Raw genomic sequence first — 17441 nt, forward strand, 5'->3', positions numbered from 1 at the left:
AGGATGGACGTTTATTGGAAGGACATGCCTGATAGGCTCCCAAGAAGACCCTGGCAATCAGGCACTGATAAGAATGGGATCTGGGACTGGAAGGGTCCAGCCCTACTACACGAAGCTCACCTGGCCTCCAATTTCTTCCCAACCTGTTAGCTCCTATTCTTCCCACGTCTTTTCACATTTCTGCACTCAAATCCCAGAGTGGTGGGCTCTTTGCTCCCCCCACCATCTGCCACCAGGATACCAGGGGAGTCGCTAGCCCGCCTGAGAAGTGGTTCCCCTCAGGCACTGACTTCCCTAGGGGCATGCTATTCTCTCTTAGTGATCCTTGTCTTAGCCCCTGGTGCACAAGCTTCCAGGAAGAGAACATGAGCTCATTTGATCCATGGACAGGAATGCACTTGCAGCAGAAACAAGGATGCTGAGACCATGTGTGCTCCCCACATTCTCTGGGGGTGGGGGAGTGGAAATGGGGGCACCTCTTCTTCCAGGGGCCAGATCTGGCACAAGATGCCTGTTCAGGCAAACTGACTGCCTAGCATTCCCTCTCCCTAGGGATCACAAAACCTTCTTGATTTCCTCAGTCTTAATGTGTGAGAGGGACTACCTCCTCCAGGAAGCCCATTACCATAGTGGACAGGGACACACCCTGGCCTTCAGTAGATGGGCACTGAGAATGTGGCCTGCTGGCAGCATTCTCATCAATGTCAACATCTCAGGGATGAGTCCATAGTTGGGAGTCCTTTGCAAACACAATTAAAACTACACTTCCCAGAATCCCTTGCAGCTTGGAGTGGCCATATGACTAAATTCCAGCCAATAGGAAGTAAGTAGAAATGACCTGTGCAACTTCTGGGTTGTATCCACAATGGGAATGGGTATGCCTTTAACTTCTGTTCTTCCCTCTTGTTGCTGGAGGGAGTGTGAACCTAATGGGACCATTGTGAACTTCACAATCAAAGGCAACATTTTAGGGATGGAGAAAAACAAAATAGAAGGATCCAGAGCTCCAATATCTTAAACCACCATAACATACCCAGACTAGTATGGGAGAGAAAAATCAAACTCTCTCATGTCGAAGTTACTGTATTTGGTCTTGTTAGAGCAGCCTAGCTTATATTCTAGCTAGTACAGAGTGCCTTGACCAGCCTGTAATGAAGTAGAAAGCTCTTCTTCTATTCGAATCCATTCCAAAAGTCCAGGGTGAGGTTGGAGGAGAAAGATGTGAAGAGGCAGTGCAATGGAAGATCAATAGAGAGATGAGATCCAGAGAAAAGAGAAAGAGAAATGGACAATGTGATCAAATTTCTCTTCAGAGTCCCAGGGTCAACACTCTTCTGGGTAGATTGAGGTTCACCTCCACCTCTCACCACCCATTTTTCTTGGGGTTTGGAGCCAGGTCATAGAAAGTCAGGTGCCACAGAGCTGTTTTCGTGGAGTCAGGCAGGACCCAATGCTGCCTTGTTCATAGAGCCCAAGTCATCACCGAGTCTGGTAACCTCCTCCTCCTGAAGGCAGGAAATGTCACTGGTCAGCTCAGGGGCAGAGTACAGGATGAGGTCCCAAATATGGCTGCATCAGGATCAATGAACTTCCCACAGAGAAAACTCTGGTCACTGGAGGACTCTGGGAGCAGTCATCGCCTGACCTTTAACTCTGGAGGGCAGTCCCCCAGGTGCCCGGCCTTGGATGGGGTCCCCAGGGGACTGGTGAGCATATGCATGGCTGGAAATGTGGCTGGGAGCCTGGCCCACCAAATGGGTTATCTGAGGAAAGGGCCAAATCACAGGGGAGGGGAAACAGACTTTCACCCCTGCCCAGGTGATGGGCAGAATCAGGAGTGGGGAAGAGAGACCCCAAAACCCAGGTGGGGTCCTGTGTTGTAAGATGTGTCCTGGAAGTAGAGGTTCAGTTCAGTCTATCTGCTCCAGTCATTCAGGCTGCCACGCAGCAAGCACGTGACTTCTCTGCCCCTGTCAGAATATGGCCCCCCTCGTCTTCTCAGGGGGCGCTGGGTCTCTGTGCTCTCTCCCCCATCTCCCCCAGTCCCAGGCACCATCCTGCAGTGTGGGTTAGCCAAGCATTGTGTCTGCATGTGCCCACGTGGTGAATGAATACCTGTGTGGTTTCCTTCTGAGAAGCCATCTCCACCAAATTTTCACCCACTCTCAGCTTATGAAAATACCTCTTTCTGCAAGGGCAAGAGTGGACTCAGAGAGCCTCTCCCCTCCCCCTCCTGCCCCCAATCCCCTCCCCCACCCCATAAGCTTAGCCCCAGACGGCTCACTACACAGAGCAGTGGGGAGATTTATGGAGAGTAGGCTACTTGATCTTTCTTCCTCCCCGGCCCTTTCTTCAGCAGTGAGAGGGCAGAGACAAGGAAAGAAGAGAACTACAGAGAGATAAATTTAGAGACAATTCTAGAAGGGCTTCCCAAAGTTGGAGCAGGGGGAAAGAGAGGGACAGGCTAGGACGTATGGAGCTCGTGAATTTGGTGGGAGGGACATGGGGGAAGGATGAGGTCACTCTGTCCACCTTCTAGCTCCAGACCCACCTCCAGGTGTAGCAGGCCCCCAGGCCCAACAGCAGGAAGAGGAGGACTGCCAGCAGCCCTAGGACCCAGAGTAGCTGCTGGAACAGATGCAGGCGGTGCAGGGCTGGAACACAGGCATGGGGCTTAGGGAGTGGCTGTGGCTCCAGGCCTCCCATGCTCCCTCCCAAGGTGACCCCCCCCCCCCAAGACGACACCTATTCTAAGCTTCACTTTCTCTCAGAAGCTTCCCCATGCAAAGGAGTTTCAAGCAATCCGTCTAGACTAAGACAAGCTGGCTGCAGCATAAGAGATTCAGGGAAGACCTCAGAAGGAAGTCTTTGGAGCTGAGAGCTGGGCCTTTGTGCAGAGTGGCCTGGGAGATGGAGCCCCCCTCACCTCTGGTTGTGAAGTAGATGGCAGCAGAGGCAGAGCCCAGGGCATTGGAGGCAGAACACACGTATTCGCCCTGGTCACTGGGCCTCAGCTCCTCGATGTCCACCCTCAAGGCATTGGGCGTGGCTGAGACGTGGATGCGTGGCTTGGCGGGAGCAACCTGTGGCTGGCTGGAGGCCACCAGTCGACTGCCAAGGTGGAGGGTCAGGCTGGCTAGGGGCTCACTCTCCACTCGACAGTCGAGAATGCCCTGGACGCCACCCTCAGGCTCCACAAAAACTGTCATGGTGGGCGTCGTGGGAGGGTCTGAGGGAAGACAGGGAGTGTGGTGATTGCAGAAACTACCACCTGTACCCCATGCAAGGTGACGGATGCTCCTCTCATTAAGAGGGAGAGCCTGTTTCCTCACTCAAATCTGTGACTCACTTTGAAGGTAGAAGAAGTGACATTGTGACTTCAAGGCTAGACCCCAAGGGGCCTTGCAGCATCTGCTCTCCTTGGAAAACAACCGTGTGGGAAGCCCAGGCCAGCCAGGTGGACACATGTGGCCCAGCCAACAGCCAGCCCCAATTGCCAGCCATGAGGGTGAAGACATCCTAGACCATCCAGCCTCTGTTCAGCCGCTGGACAAGTGCAGCCACATGAAGTAAGACTAGGAGAACCTCACAGCTGAGCCCAGCCCAAATTTCTGACCCACAGAATTGTGAGCAAATAAAAAATGGCTCTTTTTAAGCACTAGGTTTTGAGGTGGCTTGTTACACAGCAGTAGCTGACTGACATGGTATGGGGTGCTGGTGAAGAATAAATGGTAGGGGCCAAGGTTGATGAGGGCCTACTGTGTGCCAGGCACCCTGCAGGCTCCGGGTCCCGTACTCCTCACATGGTGAGGGGACTGACATTTTACAGGTAAGGAAGCCAAGGCAGGGATGCACAAGATCTGACCCAGGACTCCATTCCCATGAAGTCCTTGCTCTTTGCAGACAGAAAAGGAGGAAGACCTGAAGTGGGCATGTGAGACATGGGGAGACTGAGGCAGGGGGAGGATGTCACACTCACAGAGCACCCGGAGCACGACTGGAGCAGAGGTGGTGGCCCCAGAGGGGAGCACAGCCCGGCAGTGGTATATTCCAGCTTGTTCACGGGCCACGTGGGTGAAAGCGAGGGTGGGCACAGGCTCTGTGTGTAGGTGCCGGCCATTCCAGAACCAAGCAAAGGTTGAGTTGCCCATGGGCCCAGGGCCACCAGGTAGGTGACAACTCAGGTTCAGCGCTGAGCCCTCAGGCACATCCAGCCCTGGCTTGGCCACCACATGCACACCTGCAGGACCAGAGGTGGTTGGAGGTCTGGAGGCCTGTGGGCGCTGCAGCCTCTGGGCTGGCCTCTGCAGGTGATGGAAGCCCGACCTGATCTGGATCCCCAAAGGCGGGACTGTGTCTCCCCCATCACACTGAGAACAAAGCTATCTCTCCTCCTTGCCTCAGGACTTCTGGGGCAAAACTGTGCCTCCCTCTCTCATCAATGGATGAGGTTGTGTCTTGCCCTCAGGTTGGACTTTGCAAGGGTGGGGCTGCACCTCGACCCTCAAACTGAGCTCCCTGCAGGTAGGGTTGTGTCTGCCTCCCCATCCCCAGTTTCCCCAGGACAGGTCTGCGCTCCCACCCCTAGTCCGGGCTCTGTGACGGCAAGGCTATGTCTCCCCTGCACCCAAGTTCCCCTCGGGCGTTGCCATACCTCCACCCACCCCCTTGTAAGGAGCTCTCCACGTGCCAGGCTGTTTCTGCCCCTCAGGCTGGGCAACCCCCCTCCAGTGGGAGCGGTTGCCCCCCATCAGGTCAGGCCAGCCAGCTCCCTCTTGTGGGAGCCCCACCCCTCACAGGGACTCGGACCCCACAGCACCAGGGCCCGCTCCTGCCCCCCGGCCTGCTCACCTTCTGCCTGAAGCTGCGTGGTGTTGACTGAGCCCAACAAGTTGCGGGCCGTGCAGACATAGCTGTCCTCATCACCTGAGGGCACTTCTTGCACCCGCAGCCGCAGGGCATTGCGGGCCACCTGGACATGGCCCGTCCCCACTGCCAAGCCGTGGACCCCGCGGCTGGAGGCCAGCACCTTGCCATCGCGGGACAGGGCCAGCTCGGCAGGTGGCTCGCTGTCCACAGTGCACTGTACCACGGCCATGGGGCTGGCCCTTGAGTCCCAGAAGGAGGATAGGACAACGTCTCGAGGGGCATCTGGGTTGCAGAACAGGGCAGCATTGACGGCCTTGCTTGGAAACCCTGTGCTATCCATTGCCCCCCCACCCCCACCTGGCATTGGTGAGGCTGAAGCCTCTGGGAAAATGGTCACTTCTGGGAAGTGAGAGCTTCTCAGGAGTCCTGTGGGCAGATTCCTCCAGGCAGGGTTCACAGGACCCTAAGGAATCTTCCCTCATTACCTATGTCTTTCTTTGCCCAAGTGTCCTTTCCCAGCTTCACTGCAGCCCTGTGCCACCCACACGAGGGCCCGGAAGCGCCCTCCACCCAGCCTGGGCCCTCCAGCCAAGGACCCTTGCTCACAGTGGACATGCAGCGCTGTGGGCCGGGAGCTGCGTGTGCCCTGGGCATCCTGGACCTGGCAGGTATAGGCGCCCGCGTGAGCCCGTGTAGCCACCGGGAATGAGAGTGAGACAGCAGGCCCCTCCTGCAGCCAACGGCCGTTGTGGTACCAGGCGTAGAGGGTGGGTGGCTGGGCAGCAGGGTCTTCACAAGTCACTGTGACGGGGGCTCCCTCGGGCACGGTGGCTGACGGAGCCAGGCTCACCTGCACAGCTGTACCAAGACAGGGTCAGCTGGGCCCAGCCAGACACCGCAGCTGATCCCCCCCCGGTGGCCCTGGCTAAGGCCCTGCCTCACCCTCTAGCCGCAGCTCCAGGGACGTGTTGGCCTGACCCAGGGGACTGCGGGCTGAGCAGCTGTAGAGACCCTCGTCACTGGGCCCGGGCTCCCACAGCTCCAGCCGCAGGGTGTTGGGGACAGAGGCTGCAGTGGAGGAGGCCAGGAGGCGGCCAGCGTGGCTGAGGGCCAGCTGGGCAGGGGGGCGGCTGTCCACGGTGCACAGCACCAGGGCCAGTGGCCCGCCACGGCTCTCCAGGAGATAGGTCAGGCGCAGGCTGCGGGGTGCGTCTACGGGGTGTGAAAGGCACAGGCGTTCAGAGCCCAGAGTGGTGAGGAGGCCAGTTTGCAGGTGGCATTCAAACGAGGAAGGCCCTGTCTCCCCACCCCCAAAGGCCTCCACTTGCCCAATCTGGGGCGCTGCTCCTCTGCCCCAGTGACCCCAAACTCTAACACTCCTTGTCTAAGGCTCCATCAGCCAGCTGGGTACGGAGCTCCTGGCGGGGATGCCTGTGGGGCTCTGGCCACGCCCTGATCCCAGCAAGCTGTTGTCATCCCTCCCAGCTTAACCCCACATCCAGCCACACTCACAGAGGATGTCTAGGGTGACAGGTCTGGAGAGGTGGAGTGCCCGGCCAGGGGTCAACACGCCACAGCGGTAGGAAGCAGCATCCATGACCGTGACATTGGGCAGGAGGATGGAGGGGGTGGTACCTGGGCGCTGCTGCCTGTCTTGGTACCACGTGTAGTTGAGCTGGGCCACTTGGGTGGTCCACACAAGGCAGGTCAGGTTCACCAGCTGCCCCTCCTGTACAGTGGCTTTGGGCCACACCTGCACACTCACAGCTGGGGAGAGAAGGAGGGCAAGGGACACCAGGGAGTATCGAAGGCTGTGTAAAGCAAGCCACCTGTCTCCACGAGGGTGGGAAGCCCCTCGGCCCCTGGGAGGCACAGGTGACCCACCTGTAAGTGGGGTTCAGAGATGCAGCTTAGGAAACAGCGCATCACCTGTCAGGTGGTCCCAAGCAGAGTTCTCCCCGGAGTGCCCTGAGCCCTCCCTGGCCCTGATGGAAGGCACCTGGGAGAATACAGGCCTCGCCTGCCCTGCTGTGGTTTCTCCTTGAGTGTCCCCTGATGAGTTTTATCCACTGGGCACCTACGTAAAATTCTGTTTCTAAAAAAGGTTTTCAACGAAAACCAGGTCTGGAGACTGCTGCCCTTAAGAAGGGCAGGAATACAGACTGTCCTATGTTCAGCTTTCCTGCCTGTGCCCCAGGCTTCCAGAACCCTCCCCAACCGCTTCTCCTCTTAAAGGAGCCACACACACATTCACACCCCCACACTGACCCTGGGCATCAAACGTGGCTGAGGCTGAGGCCTGGCCCAGGGCATTGGTGGCCTCGCAGGTGTAGATGCCCTCATCCTCCAGCACTGCACTGTGGATCTCCAGACGCAGCGTGTTGGGGGCCACAGCCACCTGTAGCCGGGGAGAGCTGCCTGCAAGCTCCCCCACACCCTGGAGGGTGGAGGCCACGAGGAGGTCCCCGTGGAGCAGTCGTAGCTGGGATGCAGGGTGGCTGTTCACACGGCACAGGAGGACGCCCAGTCGCCCAGGGCCTGTGTCCGTCAGGGTGGTGAGCGTGGCCTGGCGAGGGGCATCTACACGAGAGAGGCAGTGGTCAGGGCCCAACCAGGTGGGCCCGCATCTAGGACTCTCTCGGAGGCAGAGCCCAGGACCAGGGGCTCAGCATCCCCTTCCCCAGTCATGCCCTTGGCTCCCTCATTCCCCAAGAAACATGAATGGGATGAAAGTGCTTACAGGACACGTGGAGGCTGACGGGGGCAGCCAGGCTCGTGGTGGCTGAGCCTGGAGCCTGGGCTTGGCAATGGTAGGCCCCAGCTTGGCTCAAAGTTATGGCTGCGAAATGGATTGTGGCCGAAGTGGACTCCTGGAGGGGCTGGCCATCCCGATACCAGCGGTATGAGGTCCCCTCCGGGACCCCCGTGGGCACCTGGCAGCTCAGGACCACAGCCTGGCCCTCCCGGAGCTCAGGCGATGGGGACACCCGGACCCAGGCCCCTGCAGGGAGAAACCAAGAGCAGGTGAGGGCCCTCGGCCATACCCTCCCACATTCTGGGACTGCGAATGTGCCCACACGAGGAGAGCAAGGCCCCAACCCCGCGTCCCAGCCACAGCTCCCCCCAAACCCCTGCGGAGGGCCCCACTGCAGCCCCGTGCCTCTTCCTCTCCTGCGCCAACTCCCCCACCCTGGTCGTGACCCGGCACTCACTGCTCACTGCCCCGAGTTATGGTTTTGCTTTGTCAATCATGTCTCACCTGGGCCCAGCTTGTGTGACCTGTAACCCCAGGGCCAGACACAGCACCTGCACGTGTTCGCTCCTGACAAATGTTGGTTTGAGCCCATAAAGCACCAAAATGGTAGGGACTGAGGGCATGCCAAGGGCCAGGGTCCTGATCATGACCTGGCCTTGGCACGGGGGACCAGGAGCTTGGAAGGGGATGTTAGCAGTTGTGTGATCTTGAGTTCTTGTCAGCTCTCTCCAGCCCCGCTCTGCACCCAAGCTCCAAGTCACGAGAGCCCAGGAATGGGGGACCAGGCAGAGGGCCGTCCCTACTGCTCCCCGGGTCTGAGGGAGGAGGAGGCCAGGGTGGGGGGAGTATGAAGGAGGGACAGCTGGAGTGGTGACTGAGCGCCCACACTGTGCCAGGGACCAGCACCGAACTCGTCCAGAGCTGGCAGGGCCCCCTGCTAGTCAGGTGACCATGAGAAAGCCCCTAAAACTCTGGCCTTCAACTTCTCTGCCTGTGAACAGGGTGCGACAAAGAAGAAAAGATGCAGAATCAAGTAAAATGTTCACAAATTTATGTTTGTCATTGTAGGAGGAAAAAAATGTGTTTTTCTTTGGCCTTTTTACAGAAGTATTGGTATTAACTTTTCTTTTTTCTGGCTTATTCACTTAGGGAGGATTCTTACACAAGAATATAGATGGATAAATGAAGAATACTAATACATTCATATGCGTGTGTGTGTGTGTGTGTGTACTCACATTTGTATATTATATAGTGCACATCTATACATAAATATGCAGAGTGGCCCCCAGGGCACTTGGGTCCGCCACAGCTTCAGGGGACTGACACTCACCTCGGACCTGGAAGGAGAGGGACGTGTTGGCTGATCCCAGGACATTGGTGGCCTCACAGCGGTAGCTGCCAGAGTCCCCAAGGCTCAAGTCTTGGATCTCTAGCTGCAGGGAGTTGGCTGTGGCTTTGGCCTGGAGGCGGCCACGGGATGGGAGCTGGGGCCCCAGGCTGCTGGCCAGGAGGTGCCCCTCGTGGAACAGAGCCAGCTGGGCAAGAGGGCGACTGTCCACAGCACAGACGAACACAGCCGTGTGGCCCTGGTCCACGTCCAGGAGAGCGGACAGCTTCGGAGGGTCTGGGGGATCTGCAGGGACAGTGGGGAGCTCAGGCCACCCCCGGCCCAGCGCACCGCCTTTCACCTGCCACGCTCCGTTCCCCTCCCCCTCCCCACACGGAGTCCAGGCCGGCGCTTGCCCACGCCCAAGCCACATTCTTGCCTCCCCAAACCCAGCCTCAGCCCTGTTTCTCCCAGACCACCCCCTCCACCCTCCAAGGGCCCAAACCTGCCCTTGCCCGTCACCCACAGAGCACACTCAGGACCACGGGGCTGGAGAGCTGGGCACCGGCCTCGGTGAGGATGCGGCAGGCATAGAGGGCAGCATCCGTTCTGGCCACAGACAGCAGCGTCAGGGTCTCCAGGGGGCCCTGGGCCCACAGCGCCCCGTTCCGGAACCAGGAGAAGTTGGCAGGGCCGCTGGCTTCCCGGCTCACCCTGCAAGTCAGGTTGGCTCCGGTGCCCTCCTGCAGCGTGTGCGACGGTGTGATGACCAGGACGGTGGCTGGAGAGCAGGCAGCACAGGCCTACTGAGACAGGCCCTATCTTGACAGCTTCCCCCCAGACCCCAGGGCCAGTGGTCCAGCCTCCCTGCCTGCAGGGGGTGGGAAGGAGGGCCTCTGGAGTGCCCACGGGGCAGTGGGAGGAGAGCGAATTCCCACTGCTGACCGGAGGTGGTTTCACCCAATGACCCTCCGCAGAGCTGGGGGTTGCAAAGGAATGGGGTCCCGAGCACCAGCCCCTGACCCTGAGCGACGCATGCCTTGCCCCGCCTCACCCTGGGCATCGAAGGTTGCTGAGGCAGAGGAGTTGCCCAGGACACTGCTGGCCTCGCACAGGTACACACCCTCATCCTCCAGCACTGGGTCTTGGATCTCTATACGCAGTAGGTTGGGGGCTCTGGTGACCTTTGTGTGTTGGGAACAGCCCCCACACATGCAACAACCGCCCCCAGATGGCGGGGAAGAGGCCACGACACGGTCCCTGTGGAGCAGCCGCAGCTGGGCGGGGGGGTCACTGTCCACGCGGCACAGGAGGAGGCCTCGCCGTCCAGCCCCGGCTTCTGTGGTATCCGAGTCCAGCCGGGCGGTGAACACGGGCTGGCGTGGGGCGTCTGTAGGGAGAGGAGCATGGACGCTATCCCACAGCCTCTGCCAGGGTCTCATGGGTCCAGTCAGTGCTGGCCAGGCTCCCAGAGCACATGCCAGGCTCCCGAGCAAAGGCATGTACCCAGAGCTGCTGCACACAGCTGGGCAGGCTTGCACTACACAAGGACAGCCAGACCAGGGTGGGAGGACCTCAGCCCACGGCCTTTGTGTGAGCTATGCCCTAGCGCTGGACTGAGTCTTCCCAGAGGAAGGAGTGCCACTTTCTAGCTTGGACAGAGGTGCCGTGTGGGCTTGCAGCCACCTCGCATAACCTCCACGTGCTCCTGAGCAGAGCGCCTACATGGCAGTCCCTGGGTGTCTTGCTCTCTGCTTCCGCTCTGCACCCCATCGCTTCTGCCAAGAGCCTTCCTGCCTCTTATCTCTGATCCCCAAGACAGCTCCCGTGAGACTAGATAATGTCCAAAATGCCCTCTTCCTAGAAGTTTATGAAGATTGGGGTCAAAGCCCCCATGTGATCTCACCCTGAACACTGGAAAACCCCGAGAGGCACCTGCTCTTCCTGACAGTCCCCGGACACGACTCCTGCACATGTCAGGGAAGGTGTTCTGGAAGCTCAGTGTGTCCTGAACATTGGTCAGCCCCTCAGGAGCCTCCACCCTCGACAGAATGCAGTCCCCATGTGGCGGAGCTCTGGCTTCATGTCTGCACCTATAAGGGCACAGCCTGTGGGGTGTGTGCACATATATAGAAGTATGGTGCCCCAGGGCCCAACTCTGGAGGACAAAGCTTGGACATGGTGTCCACGATCGGTCTGAGGCTAGAGGCAGAGCCCTAATGGAACTGGGGTTGGCAAATGGGATGCCCCAGCCTCGGTCTCCAAATTTCAGCCCTGGGTGTCGAGGTGCCTAGTGTCCAGGCTCGTGGCTGCCTTCCTCATCTAGAGCCCAGGGCAGGACAGGGTCCGGTGGGCCCGGAGGAGGTGGGGGCAGCTGATGATCCCATGGGCTGATCCTCCCCACGGCAGGCAGGGGCTGGTGGCAAGGCTACTCACAGAGGATGGTGAGGACAGCAGGTGGGGAGGGCCCGCTGGTGCTATGGCCGTCCTGGGCCCGACAGTGGTAGGAGCCGGCATCGGTGCTGGAGGCCGCAGCAAGCAGGAGGCTGCTGCTGGGCCCCTCGAGAAGCAGGGCCCCGTTCCGGTACCAGGAGAAGCGGGTGTCAGGCGTCAGGCTCAGGCCGCTCCTACAGGTCAGTGTCACCGCCTGTCCTTCTGCCACCTCTGCTGCTGGGCTGATGAGGAGGCGGGCCGCTTGCAGGAGAGGGAGAGATGAAGGCTCAGCTCCCCTGTGTGTCTGTGGCTCCACGCCACCCACTACAGGAAGCCCTCCTGGGTTCCCCTCTCCCAACTCAATTGTAGGGAGGTCTCGGCATCGTGGCATCAGCTCTGTGAATCTCTTGATGATCAGGAAGGTTTGGCCTTGAATGCCGATTCAGATCTATTGGTGGTAACTGGCTGCAGCATGGTGGAGGATTTTGAGACAGATCCCAGGCTTATGTCAAAAACCTGGCTTGGGGGACTTCCCTGGTGGGCCAGTGGTTAGGACTCAGCACTCTCACTGCCAGAGCCCAGGTCCGTTCCCTGGTCGGGGAACTAAGAGAGGGAAGGACAACATATGCACCAAGACCCAACTTCTCTATTTGACCTTCTGCATCTGAGTCCTAGCGCAGAGTCTGCCCCAAACGTTCAATAAATAAAAAAACAAATGAATGCACATTGAAGAACCCTCCAAGTTCAGAGTTAGAACGGGTACAAAAGGAATAACTCAATCTGCACTGTTTCCCTTTTTGCTTTGACCTCTAGGAACCTCTGAAGCTGGGATGAGTGTATACCTCATAACTTTGATGTGATTTTTTTCTAGCCAGCTAGTTCAGGCCCTCAGTTGAGCCCTCTGGGCTTCCAGGAGGAAGGGGTCAGAGAAGGCCTCCTCCTCAGGCTGCTTCCACAAGCCCCACTGGGGCCATCTTACCATTGGCATGGAAGTCCAGAGTGGAGGATGCATTCCCAAGGGAGTTGGTGGCTGAACACGTATACTCCCCACTGTCAGTTGGCCGCAGGTCTCGAATCTCCAGGCGCAAGGAGTTGGGGGCAGAGGAGACACTGAAGCGTGGGCTGTGGTCCCCCTCCCCGGAAGTGGAGGCCAGGATGAGGTCCCCATGTGACAACACCAGAGCAGCCATGGGCTCGCTGACCACAGAGCACTGGAGGATGCCCACCAGCCCTGCCTGTGTCTCCAGGAAGGCAGTCAGGTCCGGGGTGAGGGGTGGGTCTGGGTGGAAACGAGGGGCAGGCCTGTTACCCTCAACAGGGACATTCCTGGATCTCTCCTTATAGCCTATGACCCCTGTACCCACTTTATCCCATAATGCCCTGGGAAAGGGGAGTGACCCCAGCAGCTCCTGAGTGTCTGTCCCCAGACTGGGCAAACCACTCTGTCAGCCCAGTCCTCGTGGCCACCCTGAGAGTGGACATCCAGGGACCCCACTTTAAAGGTGGGAAAACTGGCAAAGAAACCTGGCAGTGGACAGCACTGCACCGAATGATCAAAGTGAACACTCCCAGCAATGGGACAAACTGACCCCATTGCCCTCTTGATGTGACGCAGGGAGACGGACCCAGCGTCACATCTATGGTGTCCCTGCCCATGTGCACAGGGTTGGTCTGCTCCATTCAGACCAACGCAAACCGAGAGCATCACGGAACAGCTGGCCTGTGCTCATCAGGGTTCAATGTCAAGGAAGACAAGGAAAGACTGCCAGAATGAAGGAGAATAAAGAGACTTGATAACTGAATGCAATGCAGGATCCCGGATTGCACCCTTGACCAGAAAAAAATAATTATCATAAAGGACATTATTGGGCCAATTGATAAAATTTAAATATGGATTGTAGATTAGACAATGGTCTTGTATCAGTGTTAAGTTTCCTGACTACATACAATCGTTGTACTGTGGTTTTGCATGAGAGTGACCCTAGGAAATACACGCTGAGAAATTAAGGGGTAAAGAGGCATTATGCCTACAACTTCGGGAATATAAATGGATAGGTAGGTGGCAGGTGATAGATAGATGGTAGATAGAATACGTGTGTATGTATACATATAGAGTGCATATGTAAATAGACATGTGGATAGAGTACGTATGTAGAGAACAATGCGGGCACACGTATGTGCATATGTACATACATACATGTATATGTGTGCATGTGTAAGTGCACGCGTGCGCACACACACACAAATAGTTAGAGAGAAAGAGAGAGAAAATCAAATGTACCAAGATGTTAACAAATGGGGAATCTAGGTTACAGGCATATGATAATTCTTGGTATTCTTCTCACAACTTTTTAAAAATTTGAACTTATTTCAAAATGAAGAGTTTTTTAAAATAGGAGGAAACTGAGGCCCAGGGAGGTCAAAGCCTTGCCCAGATGTGAGCTCAAGGGCACCCGGGCCCAGGACCCCAACCCTCCTGCAGGGGCTCTACTCTTTGGCCCGGCTCCCAGGTCCAGGGGCCCCCCCACACCCTACCCCAGCACTTACGGTTGACCACCACGCTGACCGGGCCAGAGCGCTCTCTGCCCTGGGCGTTCTGCACCTCGCAGAAGTAGAAGCCCGTGTCGGCCCTGGTGGCTGCGTGCAGCCGGAGGATGCGGCTGTGGTTGTCCTCCACCAGGGCGTGGTTCCTGTACCACCTGTAGTGCAGCTCACTGGGTGCTTCTTTAGGTGTGTTGCAGGCCAGCGTCACCGTCTGGTTCTCCAGGATGGAGCCTGCTGGGCTCACCTGGACCTCAGCCACTGTGGGGGCAGCATAGGGCACACTGGGGGATACTCAGCCGACTTCTGGGCCCAACCCCTCAGGGTTGCAGCCAATCAGCATCAATCTCCGCACATTCTACGTCACGCCCCTTCTGCGGAGGAGCCTCCTGAGTGGCCATGCATCTCTTTGCGCTGTTCGTCACCAGGGAGGTTTGTCACCTGTCTGACTCAAGGCTGGGACTCCTTGCCCGCATCCCAGGAGGCACCCTGGCCTGGTTTCCCTCACCCGCCATGGCCTGGAAGCCTCCCTACCCTCTGGTCAAGACCCAGGCTCACCCAGGACTCACTGAAGACGTGGAGGCTGACAGGGGGTGAGATCGAAGAGCCCACGCCATTCCCAGCTTCGCAGGTGTAGATGCCGGCATCAGCCCAGGCTGCCCGCGGCAGCTGTAGGACACGACTCTGGTTTTTGAGGTGCGCCCCATCCTTGACCCACTGCACGGAACTGACCTGAGGGTGGCTGCTATTCACCTGGCAGGTGAGTGTGACCAGATCACCTGGAAGGATGTTCCGCCCTGAGGGGCTGAGGAGGATCTCCACACCCTTGGGGGCATCTGTAAGGCATGATGGGGGGTGTCGAGTATGGTACCCAGGGAAGGCAGGGGGGCATTTTTCCTCTCCTCTTTCAACACTCTGCCGTATGGAAGCCCACCCAGATAAATCATAAGTCCCATTAGTTTCCCTGCCCAGGGAGGCACTGCCCCCCACCTTGCGAGGAATCCTGATCTCTTCCTTCTCCACTGAGCACCTGATGCTGTGATGCCTGGCCTGGCATCCAGCCCGCACTGCCTCCTGCAGCCTTCTGCCTTGTGATGCGTCCATTCCCTCTCCTCTGCCTGAGGGTCATGGGCACTCTGCTTGCTTTAGTGGCTTGTGGTAGCCGTTGGCAAGGGACCGACCACCTCATGGAGGGGCCAAAGGCAGAGTCAAATTCACTCTGAGAATGATTAACTCATTTGCTGAGTGACAACAAAGAAATACAAATGCCATACAAAGAAACGACACTTCTTTAAATCTTGTTCCAAAGTCTCTCTCTTTGTAACTATGCTAATAAAAGCTAATATTTTCAGGAGTTCCCTGGTGGCCTGCTGGTTGAGGATTCTGGGGCTTTCTCTGCTGTGGCCCAGGTTCAGTTCCTGGTCAGGGAACTGAGATCCTGCAAGCTGTGAGGTGTGGGGGGAAAAAAAAGCTACTATTTTCAAGTGCTTAATCTATGTAAATATGAAAATAATAGAAGCTAATATTTTCGAGTGCCTAGTAGGTGCCAAGCACTCCTTTAATTTTCATGACAATCCTGTGAGATAGAAAGTATTTATTATTACCTCCACCCCGCAGATGAGAAAACAGAGGCTTTGAGAGGCAAGTAACTGCCCAACGTTTACTCATCTAGTCGATGGCCGAGCCAGCAGCCTGATGCCTGTGCACCACAGTTGTTCTAGAACAGGCTGCCCTGTTTACTGCAATGGGAAGATGCATAGTCAGGTGAAAACTCGGACTTTTTCCCGCTGCCTCTTCGCCACGTCCACGTATCACCCTGGTATGAGTGTGAGTAGCCTAAGGCAGGAAAGGGGTAAACCCCTGCCTCCTTGGCCACCTCTAGAGCTGGGCTACATTCCAGGGCCCCTGCTGCCCGACCCCCAATTTTCTGGCTTTTTGTGTCTCCTCTTCTCTGCCCCGCCCAGCTTCGGGGACTAGAGGCGGAAGGGAGCCTTTCAATGTGGCCCTTAGGGCTCAGCAGTCTCTCTCCATCTGCCCCACCCTGGAAGTCCGAGCACAGCCCGGCTGTTTCTACAGGCTGGAGAAGGGACAGTTTCTTCTGGCGCGTGGAACCAAGGCATGGCCCCCACTCACACTGCACTTGGAGGTGAATCTCGCCCTCAGTCCTGTGATTGGCCACGGAGAGCTGGCAGCGCAGGGTCCGGCCATGGTCCTGCCACGACAGGGTCATGTGGAGGGTCTCCAGGTGGCTGATGCCTGTGGGCTCAAGCTTCTGGAGATTGGAGGTGAAGGAGCGGGCGGGGTCCTGGCCTTGCCACTGCAGGCTGACTGAGTCCTGCAGGCACGCGTAGGGAGTGGAGCATTTGAAGTCCACCTCCATGCCCTCCCTCAGCTCGGCCGGCGAAGAAATGATGGGCACGCTGGGCTCCTCTGAGGACAAAGACAGGAGGCTTGGGACTCCCTTTCACTGCCCCTGAGACCTCCTGCCCTGAAAACTCCAGCCCTGGGCAGGGGACGTCAGGGGGAAGGAGAATGCAAGCGGTTCATGGCGGGTGAATGCCAGGGGCCACAGGGCTGGGGCTGGAACTGCGGCCGAGATTGAGGCTGGGTTTGGGTTTAGGATCAGGGTTGGAGCTGTGAGACCCTGGGGCCGGGGGCAGCCAGGGAGCCCCTTCCAGGCAGTGGCCCTGTGCCTCACCTCTCACCGTGACCACTGTGCCTTTGACATCTAACCAGCGGTTGCCCTCACTGATCTCGAAGCGGAAGTTGTAGGAGCCCGAGTCCTTGGGCTGCAGGTCCTTCAACAGCAGGCTGCACACCTTGTGCTCGGCGTCCCGCACCAGCAGGGCACGGCCTCGGAAGCGGGCCTCCACCAGCTGCGGGTTCTCAGAGTGGCTCACTACCTGCCGATTGCCTGAGTAGTCATAGTACCAGATGGCTGTGATGCCGTGGGGCACCTCCACGCTGGCAGGGAAGCTGAAGGTGCAGGGGATGATGAGGCAGGAGCCCCTTACGCCCTGCACAGCCTGGGGTGTGGAGACGACCCAGGAGCTCAGGCCTGAGGGAGGGGCAGGACAGGGAGGGCCGTGATGCAGGCGGGGGTCACTGCGGAGCCCCATGCTCTGCCCCGCGGAAGCTGTCCCAGATGTGGCCCCACACCCTGCCCTGCCCCCAGCAAGGCAGCCCCTCTGGGCACCCCAGAGAGGGTCACTGCTCCCCGTCACTGCCTCCCCATGCCCTCCTTCAACCTCAGCAGCTACACCTGTGACCAGACACAGTCTCGTCTGCCCAGGCCAGCAGAGGGCTGGACTCGCTGAGGCCAGGCCCTGTGAGAAGGAAAAGGCCAGCAAAGCGTACCTGCTGGGATGGATGAGGCCAGGAGGAGGATCTGGAACGTGAAGTCCATATCAGGGTCTCGTGCTGGTTCTGGGGCCTAAGAGGGTGGTGCACACTGTGCTGGCTGGGCGCACAGGGGCTTCCTGGGGAACCTCAGTCTCTGAGCCTGCTGGGAGCCCA

At 58.1% G+C, this 17441-nt stretch overlaps 1 protein-coding gene across 2 annotated transcripts; it reads right to left on the reverse strand.

Annotated features, from left to right (window-relative positions):
• On the reverse strand, positions 1 to 17342 carry SIGLEC1 (sialic acid binding Ig like lectin 1). Of its 2 annotated transcripts, XM_057702175.1 has the most exons (21): positions 17283 to 17342; positions 16624 to 16983; positions 16059 to 16355; positions 14495 to 14761; positions 13932 to 14186; positions 12364 to 12663; positions 11388 to 11645; positions 10006 to 10341; positions 9478 to 9732; positions 8955 to 9257; positions 7610 to 7870; positions 7138 to 7449; positions 6382 to 6636; positions 5812 to 6081; positions 5476 to 5727; positions 4852 to 5151; positions 3980 to 4240; positions 2927 to 3229; positions 2552 to 2654; positions 2116 to 2188; positions 1 to 1505 (listed from the first exon to the last, which is right to left on the reverse strand). In XM_057702175.1, exons 1-21 carry the CDS (start codon positions 17329 to 17331, stop codon positions 1437 to 1439), a joined length of 5139 nt encoding a protein of 1712 aa, XP_057558158.1. In that variant the 5' UTR covers positions 17332 to 17342; the 3' UTR covers positions 1 to 1436. The 2 variants fall into 2 exon arrangements, with proteins under 2 accessions (XP_057558158.1, XP_057558159.1); XM_057702176.1 differs by lacking the exons at positions 1 to 1505; positions 2116 to 2188 and adding an exon at positions 1534 to 1588.
• Positions 17343 to 17441: the final 99 nt, after the last annotated feature.

The sequence above is a fragment of the Hippopotamus amphibius genome, chromosome 12 (assembly GCF_030028045.1).
Source record: "Hippopotamus amphibius kiboko isolate mHipAmp2 chromosome 12, mHipAmp2.hap2, whole genome shotgun sequence".
Classification (NCBI taxonomy): domain Eukaryota; kingdom Metazoa; phylum Chordata; class Mammalia; order Artiodactyla; family Hippopotamidae; genus Hippopotamus; species Hippopotamus amphibius.

Coding starts and splice junctions, on each gene's coding strand:
- SIGLEC1 (XM_057702175.1), bottom strand. CDS start 17,331: ATGGACTTCACGTTCCAGATCCTCCTCCTGGCCTCATCCATCCCAGCA. Junction 9,733..10,005: donor AGCAACCTTCGATGCCCAGG/GTGAGGCGGGGC, acceptor CCTGCTCTCCAG/CCACCGTCCTGGTCATCACA. Junction 5,152..5,475: donor CACAGCGCTGCATGTCCACT/GTGAGCAAGGGT, acceptor TCTGCAACCCAG/ATGCCCCTCGAGACGTTGTC.